The sequence below is a fragment of the Mastigoproctus giganteus genome, chromosome 5 (assembly GCF_048544385.1).
Source record: "Mastigoproctus giganteus isolate SK-2022 chromosome 5, ASM4854438v1, whole genome shotgun sequence".
Classification (NCBI taxonomy): Eukaryota; Metazoa; Arthropoda; class Arachnida; order Uropygi; family Thelyphonidae; genus Mastigoproctus; species Mastigoproctus giganteus.
In genome coordinates this window covers 58410172-58426213 of record NC_143579.1, presented here as the reverse complement: position 1 = coordinate 58426213, position 16042 = coordinate 58410172, and the positions used below count along the sequence as shown (strand labels likewise).

General features: G+C 39.3%; 1 protein-coding gene across 1 annotated transcript in view; it reads left to right on the top strand.

The window, feature by feature from the left end:
* The window catches only part of DNAlig3 (DNA ligase 3), a 305218-nt gene that overhangs the window by 150535 nt on the left and 138641 nt on the right, over positions 1–16042 (top strand). The window contains exon 14 of the mRNA XM_090374562.1: positions 2673–2760. Within this exon, the coding sequence (XP_090230688.1) occupies positions 2673–2760 (88 nt within the window). The remainder of the gene's footprint in view (positions 1–2672; positions 2761–16042) is intronic.

Below are 16042 nucleotides of genomic sequence, written 5' to 3'. Positions count from 1 at the left end.
TTATATGTATCCTATGCATTTTTATTCTCTGCCATATGTCTTATTAGTTTATCTGACATCCATTTAGGCCTAAACCTTGAAGAATATTTCTTAGTTGGTATGTAAAGCCTAGTAGCTTCCAAGATAAGTTCTTTGAATGCTTCCCATTTTGAATTTGCTGTTGGTAACATCATCAGTTGGTCCCACTGTATAGAATTTAAATACTGTCTCAGACCATCGTAGTCATCTTTACGAAAGCAATAACCCTTCCCTTTACCCCTGATGGTAGTTACCTCTTTGAATAAATCCCACTTCAGCACACTGTGATCACTGCCACCTAGTGGTTCCTCTATCTGCAGATTCTGAATGCCTGAAGAACCACTACTGATAATCAAATAAAGAGTATTATTCCCTCTAGTTGCCTCCTGAACATGCTGATGTAGAAAACAATCATCCAATAAATCCACAAAAGCCTTGCTAGTGTGTGAGTGACCTGTCCCCAAATTCCAGTTAATATCTGGGAAATTAAAATCCCCCATTATAAGACTCTTTGATTTACTGGACTACTCTATTTCCCTGTACAGTTTCTTATTATACTCATCAGAGTCATTAGGCCTATAGCACACTCCTACTGTCAATTTTGATCTCTGAATGCTTATGTCACACCAAACTGACTCGACACTGCGCTGCACTGTCCAGCGATGTCGACTGGCTTCACTTCCTTGGATTTTATGTGTTTCTTAACTAATAGCATAACCCCCTGCTCCCTTCCTATCCTGTCTATTCATTCTGTACACATTGTACTCCCCAAATTCCAGTTCTGCCTTCCTTATATCTGTGTGACACCACATCTCTGATATCCCAACAATATCCGCCTTTGATGCTTGGAGCAATACCTCAAATTCATCAAATTTATTTACCAAACTCCCAGCATTGGTGTACACACAAGTATACATGCACCTGTTCTTTTTCTTAGCTACCCTAACACAACCCATGTGTTTACTTTTACCGCAATGACTCCCAGCAGTCTCTAAAATATCCTGCATCTTGTTTTCCAGGCTTCTGCTCATTCCAATAGAAGCAGTGCAAGAATCACTTTCCCCTCTGCCAGTGGCTACTGTTAATCTATTAGTCCTTGTATCTCCCAACCTAGCAGTTTTCTGTTAGTTGTGCTCAACTGCTCCTTAAAAGTATTTGTGAGCTCAGCTAACAAAGATGGCTATCTTGGCCTTGCTTTAATTCTGTGTTCCTATTGATCCCAAAGTATAATTGGTTAAATAGGATTGTATAATTTGGTTGAGACTAGAACTCTTCAATGTTTCCCTCAAACCATGTATTCACAATCCTTGTTTTGTGATATAGAGCATTATTATGTTGGAAGATAAAAGTGCTATTTCTATAAAATTGCCACAATGTAGGGCACATCAAAATGTCTAGAACACCATTGTGAGATGCAACATTCATGGTTCCTTGCATGGCATCCAGTGGACCTGATCCAGAAGAAACAACTCAAACTATGATACCTGCTCCCAATTCATAATTTTGACATCACACTCAGGTGGTAAGTGTTTTGCAGGTATCCTCCATACCTAAACACATCCATCAGACTGGAAGAGCAGTAGGATGTCTTATCACTTCACCAGATTTCCATTGATCCACAGTCCAGGTTTGATATGCCTACGACCATACTACCAGTCAAGAGTGTGTATTTGTTTTATTGTTATCAGATCCTTGTTGGCTGCAATTCGTGCATGAAAATCCATGACATGCAGTTCTCTGTGTGTTATGAGGGAAACAATTAGATATGTAACTATGACTCCTCACAGCTCCAAACTCAGATTCTCTGAAGTCTAAGGGTGAGATGAGGTATTCAGCTGTGTATATATGTGTCAGCTTCTGTTAGTCAATATTTTGTGCTCACCTGTTCATTTCTTAGGCTCAATGTTGCCTCTGAACTTCAGTTTTAATTATTTATGTCCCTTTGTTTGTGTCTCAGACTACAGACCCAAGGGGACATAAGTCGAAAAAGGATGCTTTCAGCTAGAGTAATTGATTGTTGGAACAAACTACCATCTGGCATTATGGAAGTGGGTAGTTGATTAAATGTAAGAAGAATTAGACATATTATTTAGAGGGGGGCCAGACAGATGAGGGAAGTGTGTTTTTTTTTCTACTTATGCTGTATAAGCAGCTTGCTTCCTTGTATCATTTGCCACTACTACTATTATTACCACTAATAATAATAATATTGTTGACTCATGAATATCTAATTTTTAAGTGATAACAAGCACAGGCATTTTCTCCACATAGCATCCACCCATCATTCCTTCTTAAAATCATTATCTATTTGAATGAATTCTGGACTCACCTTTACAGATGAGGACTTTATAGGTCAAAATATTTGCATATTTCATAGTCACACAATTTCCTGCAGTCAGAAGGGCATATTGTGTCTTTTGGTAGGATAGTGAAAGTCATGGAACACCTGTCAGTCATACATATACACAAAGTATAAACATCACTTTTTATATTTTGCATATGTAAAAGTACACACATTACCTTTGTAGGCCTGTTTACGTCACTTAATTATGTCTCTGCTGTATTTGTTCACAGTGAGACTCATTTTTATAGCCATTTCTATTCTTAATATCGATATGTGTATAATTATTTTCTTTTTCATTTTTTTTGTATAGGCCATTTTACGAAAGGCGTAAACTCTTAGAAAAGAATATAAAGAAAATTCCTAATCACGTTGTGCTTTCCGAGATTAAAGAAATGGAGGTATTTATGCTCATATTTTAATTATTTTATGTTAAACTAAGTTTCCTATTGGTTGTGTTCTCATTTTATAAGTTTTCATAATGTAATATATCTTGACTCAGCAATTGCTCTGCTAGTGTACAATTTTCAGAGACTGATTTATGAAAAACTTATCACTTTTTTTTGCTTCGTTTTAGCTTTTATGTTTATTTTAGTAGACAAACATAATCACAAAACTATTCTCATCTACAAAATCCCTGTATAATTTCTGCCTTTGTTAATGAATCCAAAATGCAGATTACTCGCTATTCTTTATGCATTAAACACGTTAAATAATTTGTCAAATGCAGTATTATACTCTCGGTTTAGACAGGTTAAATTGTATTTCACATGCCAAGTACAGGGTGTCCCAAAAAAGTGTAACCAATTTTAAATGTTTGTAACAAATGTAATTTTAATGATAGAAACACAAAACCTGCACTAAATGTGAGAAAAACAGTTGAAGTTTTTACTGACATTCAACCTGTGCACCACTTGTCACATGAACAATATCTAATTGGTAATAAAGTTCATCCCATGTTTTTTTCAATTTTCTTTGCAACACTATGCACTGACGTCTTGGGGATGGCCAGTTGCTGTACTGCTGTTCTAACAGATTTTCGAGGACTACAAACGAATGCATCTCTCACAACTTCCACTCTTTCCTGCATCAGTGCTGGTTGACCAGGGCTTTTCTTAGGATGGATGCTACCTGTTTCCTTGAATAGCTGATACCACTTTCTGATGCTGTTACAGGTTGGTGGCTTTATTCCGTATTTACTCCTGAAATTACGCTGAACCTGCGTTTCAGACTGGGTTTCAATAAACCACTCCACTACCTGTTCTTTGGTCACAGGATCCATTTGTTACCTCTCTACTTAAACTTTAGGACAACTGTCACAATCTGCAAAAGAAAAGAACGGATTATTAGTTTCCTATTGTTTGTATTGCTCATTTAAAATTGGTTACACTTTTTTGTTCTTGTGACAAGTGGTGCACATGTTGAATGTCAGTAAAAACTTCAACTGTTTTTCTCACATTTAGCGCAGGTTTTGTGTTTCTATCATTAAAATACATTGGTTACAAACATTTAAAATTGGTTACTCCTTTTTGGGATAACCTGTATATTCTGCATAAAATTAAAGTTGTAACTGGTAAGATTGTAAAAATTATCAAGTCTGTTTGGGGAATTAAATCAAATACTCTGAAATTATACTATAAATGTGTGGAATGTGTGGTCTTCCCATCGTCTGCTATGCAGCAGACACTTCGGGACATAAAATTAATCATACTTCAGTTAAAAAAAACACCTTTTGCAAGCACAAAGATCCTTTCTTTTGACTACCTCCCAAAATTATAGGACTACAGCTACTATAGTTGTCGAGGTTATTTGTGGTACAATTCCCATATATTTTGATGTAATAGCTCATTACTTTTTTTTTTTTTTTTTGTAAACCCCAAACACAAGAGGTATTAGAACCTATAGTACTTAGTACCATGCTTGGGTTGGAGGTTGAGAAGACGAAAGAAGATATTTGTTGACATTGGACTTGAACATCTGTAGACTGTAATTTTCAGGAAATACGTATGAAGGAAGGTTGTTCCAGAAAATGGCAGTTGAATGAATAAATGAGGAAGATGAAAAGTTGGTTCTGTGAGTTTGGAGTTGGACAGTAAATGGATGTTGGCTGGTGACGGCACGTGTTCGGACTGTTTTGAAAGAGAGAGAGCGGGAATTATAGAAGCCAATTCAGAAGAACAGTGCCCATGGAAGTATCTGTAGAAGAGGCACGCAGCAGAAACAGTACGTCTATGAGACAGCGAGTGGAGAGACTTTGTTAAAGATGAATCATTAATTAACCTAACTGCCCTCTTCTGAATGGAATCGAGAAGCCTGAGAGAGGTTTTGGGGGCACCACCCCAGATGTGGGAACAATATTCCATGGCAGGGCGGATTTGCGACTTATACAGAGTGAGCAGCTGTTTGGAAGAAAAGTAACACTGAGAACGAAAGAGAAAACCAAGTTTTTTAGATGCAGAGGAAGCAATATTTGTAATGTGCTTGTGCCAAGAGAGATTAGAAGTCAGGGTAATCCCCAAAAGAGATATATCATTTTGCCTAGAAATCGGAGTGTCACTAAAGATAAGCATAGGAGCAGAAGAATCCTTTTTGCGAGATATAAGACAAGACTGAGTTTTAGAAGAGTTGAAATCAACTAAGTTGTCTTTGCCCCACTGGAGAATTACTTGAAGATTGGCATTTAAGGAATTGGTAGCAGATTTTCGAAAAGTTGAAGCTGATTGAGCAGGACAAGGTTTCTCAAAATGGAAAGTGGAATGCAATGTGCTATCATTGGCAAAACTATGGATAGGATTTCCAGTCAATGGAAGAAGGTCATTAATATACAAGAGGAAAAGAGTAGAGAAAAGAACTGAACCTTGGGGGATATCAGCATTAGTGGAGAAGTTAGAAGACAGAGAGCCATCTACCATCACCCTCAGTGAGCGATCAGAGAGAAAACTGGATAACCAATTACTAAAAACAGTTGGCAAACCATAAGAGGGAAGCTTATTTAGAAGACCTTTATGCCAAACATGATCAAAAGCCTTTGAGATGTCAAGAGCAACTACTTGTGTTTCACCGAACCTTTCCATTGAATTAGTCCATAAATGGGTAACATAAGCCAGAATATCACCAGTGGATCGACACTGACGGAATCCATACTGGCGATCGTTGATCAGACAGAAGGTTTCTAGGTAGTTTAAGAGTTGGCGGTTAATTGATTTCTCCATTACTTTAGAAAGAGTAGAAGTAATTTCAATGGGACGATAATTGGATGGGAGGGATTTGTCACCCTTTTTAGGAACCAGCTGGATATGAGCAAATTTCCAAGCAGAAGGAAAAACACCTTTGGAATAAGAAAGTGAAAACAGGCGGCAAAGAATAGGAGTAAGTTCAGGAGCACAGGTTTTGAGAACAAGTGGAGAAATGCCATCAGGACCTGGAGCTTCCTTAGCATCAAGATTCGTCAAAATCCTTCTGACATCCTTTTGACGGAAGACCACAGTGGGGCATTGAATAGAGAATGTTGGGAATTGTTTTACCAAGATCATTAATACATGAGTTGGAAGAAAAATGGGATGCTAGCAGGTCAGCTTTATCCTTGGCTGAAGTGACAATAGAACCATCTGGTTTGGACAGAGGTGGGCAAAATTTGGGGCCAATAGCTTTGGCAAGAGACCAGAATGCTTGGCTACCATTAGGACAAGAAGCAAGTTTTCTACTCTCCAGCAAGAATTGATAATTATGTTTTATATCTAGCTGTGTCCGAAAAACAAGATATGACTTTTATCAAGAATGAGTTTGTTCCAAAAATGAGCAAGTTTTGCAAACAGAATAGTTTGCTGTCCCTTTGGGCAGAGTAATTTACAAATATATTCCTCATGTTTTTGAGTGTAGTAAACAGACAAAATGGTTCTGTCCTTGACGGGGGGGGGGGGATACACGGGCTAATAGATTAACAGTAGTTGCTGGCAGAGGTGAAAGTGATTCTTGCACTGCTTCTATTGGAATGAGCATCAGCCTGGAAAACAAGATGCAGGGGAATTTAGAGATTGCTGAGAGTCATTGCAGTACAAGTAAACACATCGGCTGTGTTAGGGTAGCTAAGAATAAGAACAGGTGCATGTATACTTGTGTGTACACCAATGCTAGGAGTTTGGTAAATAAATTTGATGAATTTGAGGTGTTTTGATCAAAACATCAAAGGTAGATATTGTTGGGATATCAGAGACATGGTGCCACACAGAAATAAGGAATGCAGAAATGGAATTTCCAGTACAACGTGTACTGGAAGGAGAAACAGGATAGGAAAGGAGGAGGGGTTATGCTATTAGTTAAACAAAACATAAAATCCAAGGAAGTACAGCCAGTCGACATGGCTGGACAGTGCAGTGTTGAGTCTGTTTGGTGTGACCTAAGCACTGGGAAATCAAAATTGAGAGTAGGAGTATGTTATAGGCCTAATGACTTTGATGAGTATAATAAACAGCTGTACAGGGAAATAGAGTTGGCCCATAAATCAGAGAGTCTTATAATGGGGGATTTTAATTTCCCAGATATTGACTGGAATTTGTGGATTGGTCACTCACACACTAGCAAGGCTTTTGTGGATTTATTGGATGATTGTTTTCTACATCAGCACGTTCGGGAGGCAATTAGAGGGAGTAATACTCTTGATTCGATTATCAGTAATAATTCTTCATGCATTAAGAATCTGCATAGAGGAACCATTAGGTGGCAGTGATCACAGTGTGCTGAAGTGGGATTAACTCCAAGAGGTAACTACCATCAAGGGTAAAGGGAAGGGTTTTTGCTTTCATAAAGGCAACCACAGAGGTAGTAGTAGTAGTAGTAGTAGTGGCATGTGATGCAAGAAAGCAAATGTATGAGCTTATGCAGCATCAGCCAAAAAAAAAAAAAAAAAACCACACCATTCCCTCCAAATGCCTGTCCAGTTCCTCCTTAAATTTATTCAACCTATCAACTTCCACAACGACAGATGGAAGTTTGTTCCAGCAATTAACCACCCGCTGGCTAAAGGCAAATTTCCACACATCTAATCTACATCTGTCTTTTCTTAATTTGAATTTATGCCCCCTTAGGTTCGTAATCTGAACAAGTGGAAGGATCCCATCAGAATTCAGCGTGCTGAACCCATTTAAGGCCTTATACACCTCAATCAGATCACTGCGCAGGTGCCTAGTGTCCAGCCACTGCAATTTGCAGAACTTAAGCCTCTCTTGATAAGAGGATCCCTTCATTTCCCTCACCAATCTTGTTGCCCTTCTCTGTACATGCTCAAGTAAATCTACATCCTTCCTAAAATGAGGCCTCCAGACCTGTACGCATTACTCAAGGCGTGGCCTGACCATTGCCTTATACAGAGGGATAATCACCTCCTTTTCCCTGCTAGCAAAATTCCTATATATCATTGACAAAACCCCATGACCTGCCCTGGCAGCCTGTCTGCATTGCTCAGAAAACTTCATATCTGCCTGCACAATTACTCCCAGGTCTTTTTCATTTTTACCACCTTAAGTGTAGTACCACACAGTTGGTACGTTTCTCTGGGGTTACTTCTACCCATATGCAGTACTTTGCATTTGTCAAGGTTAAACTTCAGTTGCCACTTCTTAGCCCATCTGCCCAAATTATCTAGATCCTGTTGCAGTAGCACACTGCCATTACTGTCATTAACAACCCTGCCAACCTTTGTATCACTGCAAACTTCGACACTAAGCCTGATATACCTTCATCAATATCATTGATAAATATACAAAACAACAGTGGACCCAACACCGAACCCTGTGGGACTCCACTAATAACATTAGTCCAAGAAGAGCAGCACCCATTGATTACCACCCTCTGTCTTCTCCCCCTTAAACATCCTTTTATCCATTGTAGCAACTTACCCTTAATACTATTCTGCTCCAATTTGTACAATAGTCTTCCATGCGCAACAGTGTCAAAAGCTTTCCTGAAATCCAAATATATGATATCAAAATTAATTTTTGCATCCAGTTTCTTTGTAACCACATCATAATATCCTATCAAATTTGTCAGACAAGACTTTCCCTTAACAAACCCATGCTGTGTCTGAATTATTGCTGCAGTCTTGTCTAGATGATCCTGCAATGCATCTTTAACCAGTGACTCCATTATTTTACCCGGAACAGAAGTTAAACTAACTGGTCTGTAATTACTCGTGCCACCCTTCGATCCCCCTTTGTGAATTGGGGATGCATTTGCACATCTCCAGTCAGTGGGAACCTCCCCTGAGTCCAAGGATGCTCTCATAATTATGGCTAAGGGTTTGCTTAGTTGCTTTGCCGCCCCCTTTAATATAACTGGATAGATACCATCCACCCCAGGTGCTTTTCTTACATTTAACTTCAACAGTTTCTCTTCCACTTTGCTCTCAGTTATTACAAAATCATTAAGTATCCTGCTACAATTTGATAACCTTCTGCCATTTTCAAACCTTAATAATTCCTAACGCGTGAATGTAGATGCAAAATACTCATTCAGTTTATCTGAGCAGGATCATCAACAGTTGAACCATCGATGTCAAGTGGACCAATCAGATTCATCCCCTTCCTTTTAGAGTTTATATAAATAAAGAAATCCTTGCTGTTTTTCTTAGCATCTTTTGCCAAAGATTTCTCGTAATCCGCCTTTGCCTGCCGAACCTCCTTTGTGACTGATTACAGACTAGCTTATATCTGCTACAGGCTTCTGCGTCGCCTGATAATTTATATGCATCCCATGCATTTTTCTTCTCTGTCACGAGTCTCATTAGTTCATTTGATAACCATTTAGGCCTAAACCTTGAACAATATTTCTTCATCGGTATGAAAAGTCTAGTAGCTTCCACGATTAATTCCTTGAATGCTTCCCACTTAGAATTTACTGTTTGTAACATCGTCAGTCGATCCCACTGTACAGAATTTAAAAACTGTCTGAGACCACTGTACTCCCCTTTACGGAAGCAAAAACCCTTTCCTTTACCCCTGACGGTAGTTACCTCTTTGAGTAAATCCCACTTCAGCACACTGTGATCACTGCCACCTAGTGGTTCCTTTATCTGCAAATTCTTAATACACGAATGATCACTGCTGATAACCAGATCAAGAGTATTACTTTCTCTGGTTGCCTCTCGAACATGCTGCTGCAGAAAACAATCATCCAATAAATCCACAAAAGTCTGACTAGTGTGTGAGTGACCAACCCACACGTTCCAGTCAATATCTGGGAAGTTAAAATCCCCCATTATAAGACATTCTGATTTACTGGCCCACTCTATTTCTCTGTACAATTGTTCATTGTACTCATTCGAGTCATTAGGCCTATAACACACTCCTACTCTTATTTTTGCTTTTGCAGTGCTTATGTCACACCAAACTGACTCAACAGTGCACTGTCCATCTATATCAACTGGATGCACTTCTTTTGATTTTATGTTTTTCTTAATTAACAGCATAACACCTCCTCCCTTTCTGTCCTGTCTATCCTTTCTGTACACATTGTACTCCCCAAATTCCAGTTCTGCATTCCTTATATCTGTGTGACACCACGTCTCTGCTATCCCAACAATATCCGCCTTTGATGTCTTGACCAACACTTCAAATTCATCAAATTTATTTACTATACTTCTAGCATTGGTATACATGCAAGCATACATGCTCCTATGCCTATTCCTTGTTACCCTAACACATCCCATATACCCAACTATTCCAGGATGACTGCCATCCGTCCCTGAAACCCCCAACACCCCTCGCTCCAGGTCGCTTCTTATTCTAATAGAAGTTGTGCAAGAATCACCTTCACCTCTGCCTGCGATTACTGTTAAACTATTAGTCTTTGTATCCCCCCAAGCTAGCAGTTTTCCGACCCACCTAACACTGCCTCGATAGCATCAGCAAATATTCTTGCACCCTTTCTATTTAAGTGTATCCCATCCCTGTAGAAGCAGTCTCTCCTGTTAACAAGTACAGTCCAGGCTGAAAAAAATTCTATCCCTTGAGCCTTGCACAATCTTTCCAGGGCCGAATTGATCGACAAGGCTCTCATCATATACTCCCTCCTATCGTGTCTGGGCAGAATTGCAGACACTTTCAAATTCAACCCTAATTCTCGGCTTTTTTTCAACAGTGACCTGTACTTGTTGAGTAATTCTGCCGGTCTCCTACTCTTAATATCATTAGTGCCAACGTGTACAACTATATCACCTTTTGTGCCCTTGAAAGATGATATCCGCTCTACAACGTCATCAACCTTTGCCCCTGGCAGACATACCCTGGTCCTGTTCCACCTCTCCTTTTTACATAGCATGTTCCCCGTTTCCCTGACAATAGAGTCACCAACAACTAATAGTTCCTGTGGGACCAGCGCATTCTGCCTTGGGGGTTGCCGCTGTGTTGCGTGATGACCAAGTGCAAGCTCTGGCGTTGATGTGGGCAGCTGAGAGCTTGATGGGCCCCTCAATTTATTTCCTTCGAGGGCATCCACATTCAGATCGGTGATGCATTTATTTGTTTAGTTTTCAAAATACAGTGATTCCTTGCCCACTGTTGCCCTCGTGGCCATCCAACGAAATGGGGCACAATGGTTAGTCTATTTTATTTTATTTTATTTTATTTTATTTTTGGTTATTATAAAATATAATAATATTTTATATTATTTTATTTTATTTTTAATCTATTTTATTTCATTTTTGTTTCACCCTGTTGGTCACATTACTGTGGTTGATTTCATCTCCATTTACAGTGATATTTCACACTATAAACATACAATAAAAATAGAATGCAAGTAGAGTGAGAATGTGGATTATGAATAAGGTAAATGTGTGTCTCTCCCAAACCCCCACCAGGCAAAGGTAGGAGATTACTCCCCCTTCAGCTGGTGGGTTCCCCACTGCAGGCAGTGAGAAAAGACTAAGGAGAAAATGATAAACACTTGGAGGATGCAAAGCAACATCAAAGCCAACCTCCAAAATGTATTTCACAACCGAGAAAACAGATTCTCTACCTGATTATGACTATCGCCAGTGGCGATCTAAACTAGGTCCCCAAGCCTGGTCCACTTTCAACCACACACCCTTGGCAGAAAGGAGAAGGAGATGGTTTCTGTCTCCATCTCCCTACCCCCACCCTTTTATCTGGTGGGGCTTGTCCCCACTGAATCTTTGGGGCTGCCTTCTCTATCATCCCCATATTTCTACCAGTCCTCCCCTTCAGTCTTTACATCTACCCAACTCATCACGATTTTTTTTTTTTGCTAGCAATAGACCCCTGCCACTGAAATCTTTGGAAACTGTGTCGAGGACTGCCAGAGTACTAATGCGATCTTGATCTCTCTCTCTCTCTCTATGTCTGCCCTGCCTCCTCAGGGCAAAGTGTGGGAAATGGGGGTCCCACTAGGGGCCCAATTGCTAAATGGTCAGAGGAAGCACATAACACGACACTACACATCACTAACATACACTTTACACTTTTTGAAAACCTCTGGAATTCACAGAGTTCTGTGGTACACAATGCAGAGATGGAGGAAGCCCTGGGGCCATTTGACAACTAACACTTTACCCTTTACTATAAACATACAAAAAAACATGAGCTTACGAACAGATCCAAAGACAGAAAGCATGTCTGGTGAAATTAGCAAAAGTATGCCCATATCAGGTGATACTTTTACTTTGAATATGTAGGTTACAGAACTTGGTGACCTTAGAGAGAGGATAAGACTAAACAACAAGTCTGATAAAATGAATGAAGGCAAAATTTTCACATATTAATGATGCTTGAGCCAGAAGGTATAAATTCCAACTAAAAAGGAACAGGTACAGAATGAATTGCAGGGAAACTTCCTTTAGTCAGAAAGTTGTTAATCACTGAAATATTTCCACCATGAGTAGTTGAAATCCAGCAACTTGACATAATTCAAAGATCAACATAGTTTTTTTGTTTGTTTGTTATTTGGTTTTTAGGAGCATTAGCAACTAAGGCCATATTGCTCCGGAATATGTGGTAGTCATTCCCTGACCTTTCCGCATCCTCCATATTTGGTGGTCACAGGCTCAAACCCCGGTCTAATCGAGAAGCGTGTGCTATGCACTGCTGCTCCTGCCCACCTGGCTACGGAGGCGCCGACCAACATAGATTGTTACTTACAATAGGAAGGAAATATGGGTTACAAGGGTTGTGGCTTTAATATATTTCTTATTTTTTTTTGGCTAATGCAGAAAAAGCCTGGCTTCCTTGCACTGTAAGCCAATATTAATAATTTAATTAATATTATAATTAACTCAAATAATTATAAATATTATTGTAAATCACAATATTATAATGTTAATATTTTATTAAATTGTTATTTAATAATTTAATAAATTAAATGTAATTATTAAATAATAATTTGGTAAACATTAATTAAAATAAAAGGTGCACTGGACCATAGATTCCAGAAGTCCTAATTATGCCTCTGAGTATTACAATCATTAAAACAAAATGGCACAAAAATATTGCTTTTCCATATTTCGATGAACTTTATCCACAGCAGCAATTTGCCTCCAATGCCACATTGCTCCAATTTGTGAAGCAGTCTTCCATGTGCAACAGTATCAAAAGCCTTTCTAAGATCCAAATATATGATATCAAAGTTATTCCCTGCATCCAGATCCTTTGTGCCAACATCATAGTATGCAATCAAATTGGTCAGACAATACTTCCCCTTAACAAAGCCATGCTGTGTCTGAACTATAACTGAAGTCTTGTCTAGTTGATGCTGCAGTGCTTCTTTAACCATACCTCCATTAATTTCCTGGAACAGAAGTTAAACTAACAGGTCTGTAATTACTTGTGTCACCCTTTGATCCTCCTTTGTGAATTGGAGTCACATTTGCACATCTCCAGTCCATAGGTACCTCCCTTGAGACCAAGGAAGCTCTCATAATTATGGCTAAGGATTTGCTTACTTCCATTGGAGCCTCCTTTAATATAACTGGATAGATTCCATCCACCCCAAGTGCCTTTCTTATGTTTAACTTCAACAGTTTCTCAACATTTTGCTCTGTTATTACAAAATCATTTAGCCCACTTAAAAATCAAAATACAAAATCATTTAGTTTAATTTACCTCTAGCATTCCCTCCCCAAATAACTCCTCATGTGTGGATGTAGATGCAAAATACTCATTTAGTTTGTTAGCTGCCTGAGGAAGACCATCAACAGTTGAACCATCGATATCCAATGGACAATCTGATTCATCCCTTTCCTTCTAGAATTTACATAATGAAAGAACTCTTTGCTGTTTTCTTTGTATCCTTTGCCAAAGATTTCTCGTAATCTGCCTTTGCCTGCCTAACCTCCTTTGTAACTTGGTTACAGACCAGCTTATATCTATAATAGGCTTCCATGTCACCCATTAATTTATATGTAGCAATGACTACCACATATTCCATGCATTTTTCTTCTTTGCCACATGTCTCATTAGTTCATCTGACATCCATTTAGGTCTAAACCTTGAATAATATTTCTTAGTTGGTATGAAAAGCCTAATAACATCCAAGATTAATTCTTTGAATGCTTCCCATTTTGAATTTGCTGTTGGTAACATCATTGGTTGGTCCCACCATACAGAATTTAAATACTGTCTCAGACCTAAGGTAGATCTAACGTATAATTATAGAAACAGTAATACGCTTCGCTGTTTCTACTAGATAGCATAGTATTGACATTTAATTAATTTAATTCATTGATTTTATTAATTTAAAGTATCATGCCCCGAACTAGATCAGCAAAGCAATGGGCACAAAGTGGCAGGAGTGCTGTGACTCGGGGGAGAACTGAGAGGGGTGATTCTCCAACGCATCACAGCCTAAAAAAATGTGTAACATGTGAAATGTTTGCTGAACTATCTGGAACGGAACATGATATTACCATGGGGGATGTCTTTGTGTGTGCACGATGTAAGGCGTTTAAGGAAATCAGGCGACAACTCAGCGTTGTTAGGGGCCTATATGAGAGTTTGAAGGACAGGGTGGATGCCCTCGAAAGATGCCCTCGAAAGAAAAATGGAAGAAGGTTATCAAATTGTAGCAGTGTGCTTAATGATTTTGTAATAACTGAGAGCAAAGTGGAGGAGAAATTGTTGAAGTTAAACATAAGAAAGGCACCTGGGGCGGATGGGATCTATCCAGTTATATTAAAGGAGGCGGCAAAGCAACTAAGCAAACCCTTAGCCATAATTATGAGAGCATCCTTGGATTCAGGGGAGGTTCCCACGGACTGGAGATGTGCAAATGTATCCCCAATTCACAAAGGAGGTTCGAAGGGTGACACGAATAATTACAGACCAGTTAGTTTAACTTCGGTTCCGGTTAAAATAATGGAGTCACTGGTTAAAGATGCATTGCAGGATCATCTAGACAAGACTGCAGCAATAATTCAGACACAGCATGGGTTTGTTAAGGGAAAGTCTTGTCTGACAAATTTGATTGGTTATTATGATGTGGTCACAAAGGAACTGGATGCAAAAAATAATTTTGATATCATATACTTGGATTTCAGGAAAGCTTTTGACACTGTTGCGCATGGAAGACTACTGTACAAATTGGAGCAGAATGGTATTAAGGGTAAGTTGCTACAATGGATAAAAGGATGGTTAAGTGGGAGAAGACAGAGGGTGGTAATCAATGGGTGCTGCTCTTCGTGGACTAATGTTATTAGTGGAGTCCCACAGGGTTCGGTGTTGGGTCCACTGTTGTTTTGTATATTTATCAATGATATTGATGAAGGTATATCAAGCTTAATGTCGAAGTTTGCAGATGACACAAAGGTTGGCAGGGTTGTTAATGACAGTAATGGCAGTGTGCTACTGCAACAGGATCTAGATAATTTGGGCAGATGGGCTAAGAAGTGGCAACTGAAGTTTAACCTTGACAAATGCAAAGTACTGCATATGGGTAGAATTAACCCCAGAGAAACGTACCAACTGTGTGGTACTACACTTAAGGTGGTAGAAAATGAAAAATACCTGGGAGTAATTGTGCAGTCAGATATGAAGTTTTCTGAGCAATGTAGACAGGCTGCTAGGGCAGGTCATGGGGTTTTGTCAATGATATATAGGAATTTTGCTAGCAGGGAAAAGGAGGTGATTATCCCTCTGTATAAGGCAATGGTCAGGCCACACCTTGAGTACTGCGTACAGGTCTGGAGGCCTCATTTTAGGAAGGATGTAGATTTGCTTGAGCGTGTACAGAGAAGAGCAACACGATTGGTGAGGGAATGAAGGGATCCTCTTACCAAGAGAGGCTTAAGTTCTGCAAATTGCAGTGGCTGGAGACTAGGCACCTGCGCGGTGATCTGATTGAGGTCTATAAGGCCTTGAATGGGTTGAGCACGCTGAATTCTGATGGGATCCTCCCACTTGTTCAGAATACGAACCTACGGGGACATAAGTTCAAATTAAGAAAGGACAGATGTAGAATAGATGTGCGGAAATTTGCCTTTAGCCAGCGGGTGGTTAATTGCTGGAACAAACTTCCATCTGTCGTTGTGGAAGTTGATAGGTTAAATAAATTTAAGGAGGAACTGGACAGGCAATTGGAGGGTATGGTGTGATTTTTTTTTTTTTTTTTTTGTTTTTTGGCTGATGCTGCATAAGCTCCTACACTTGCTTTCTTGCATCAAGTGCCACTACTACTACTACT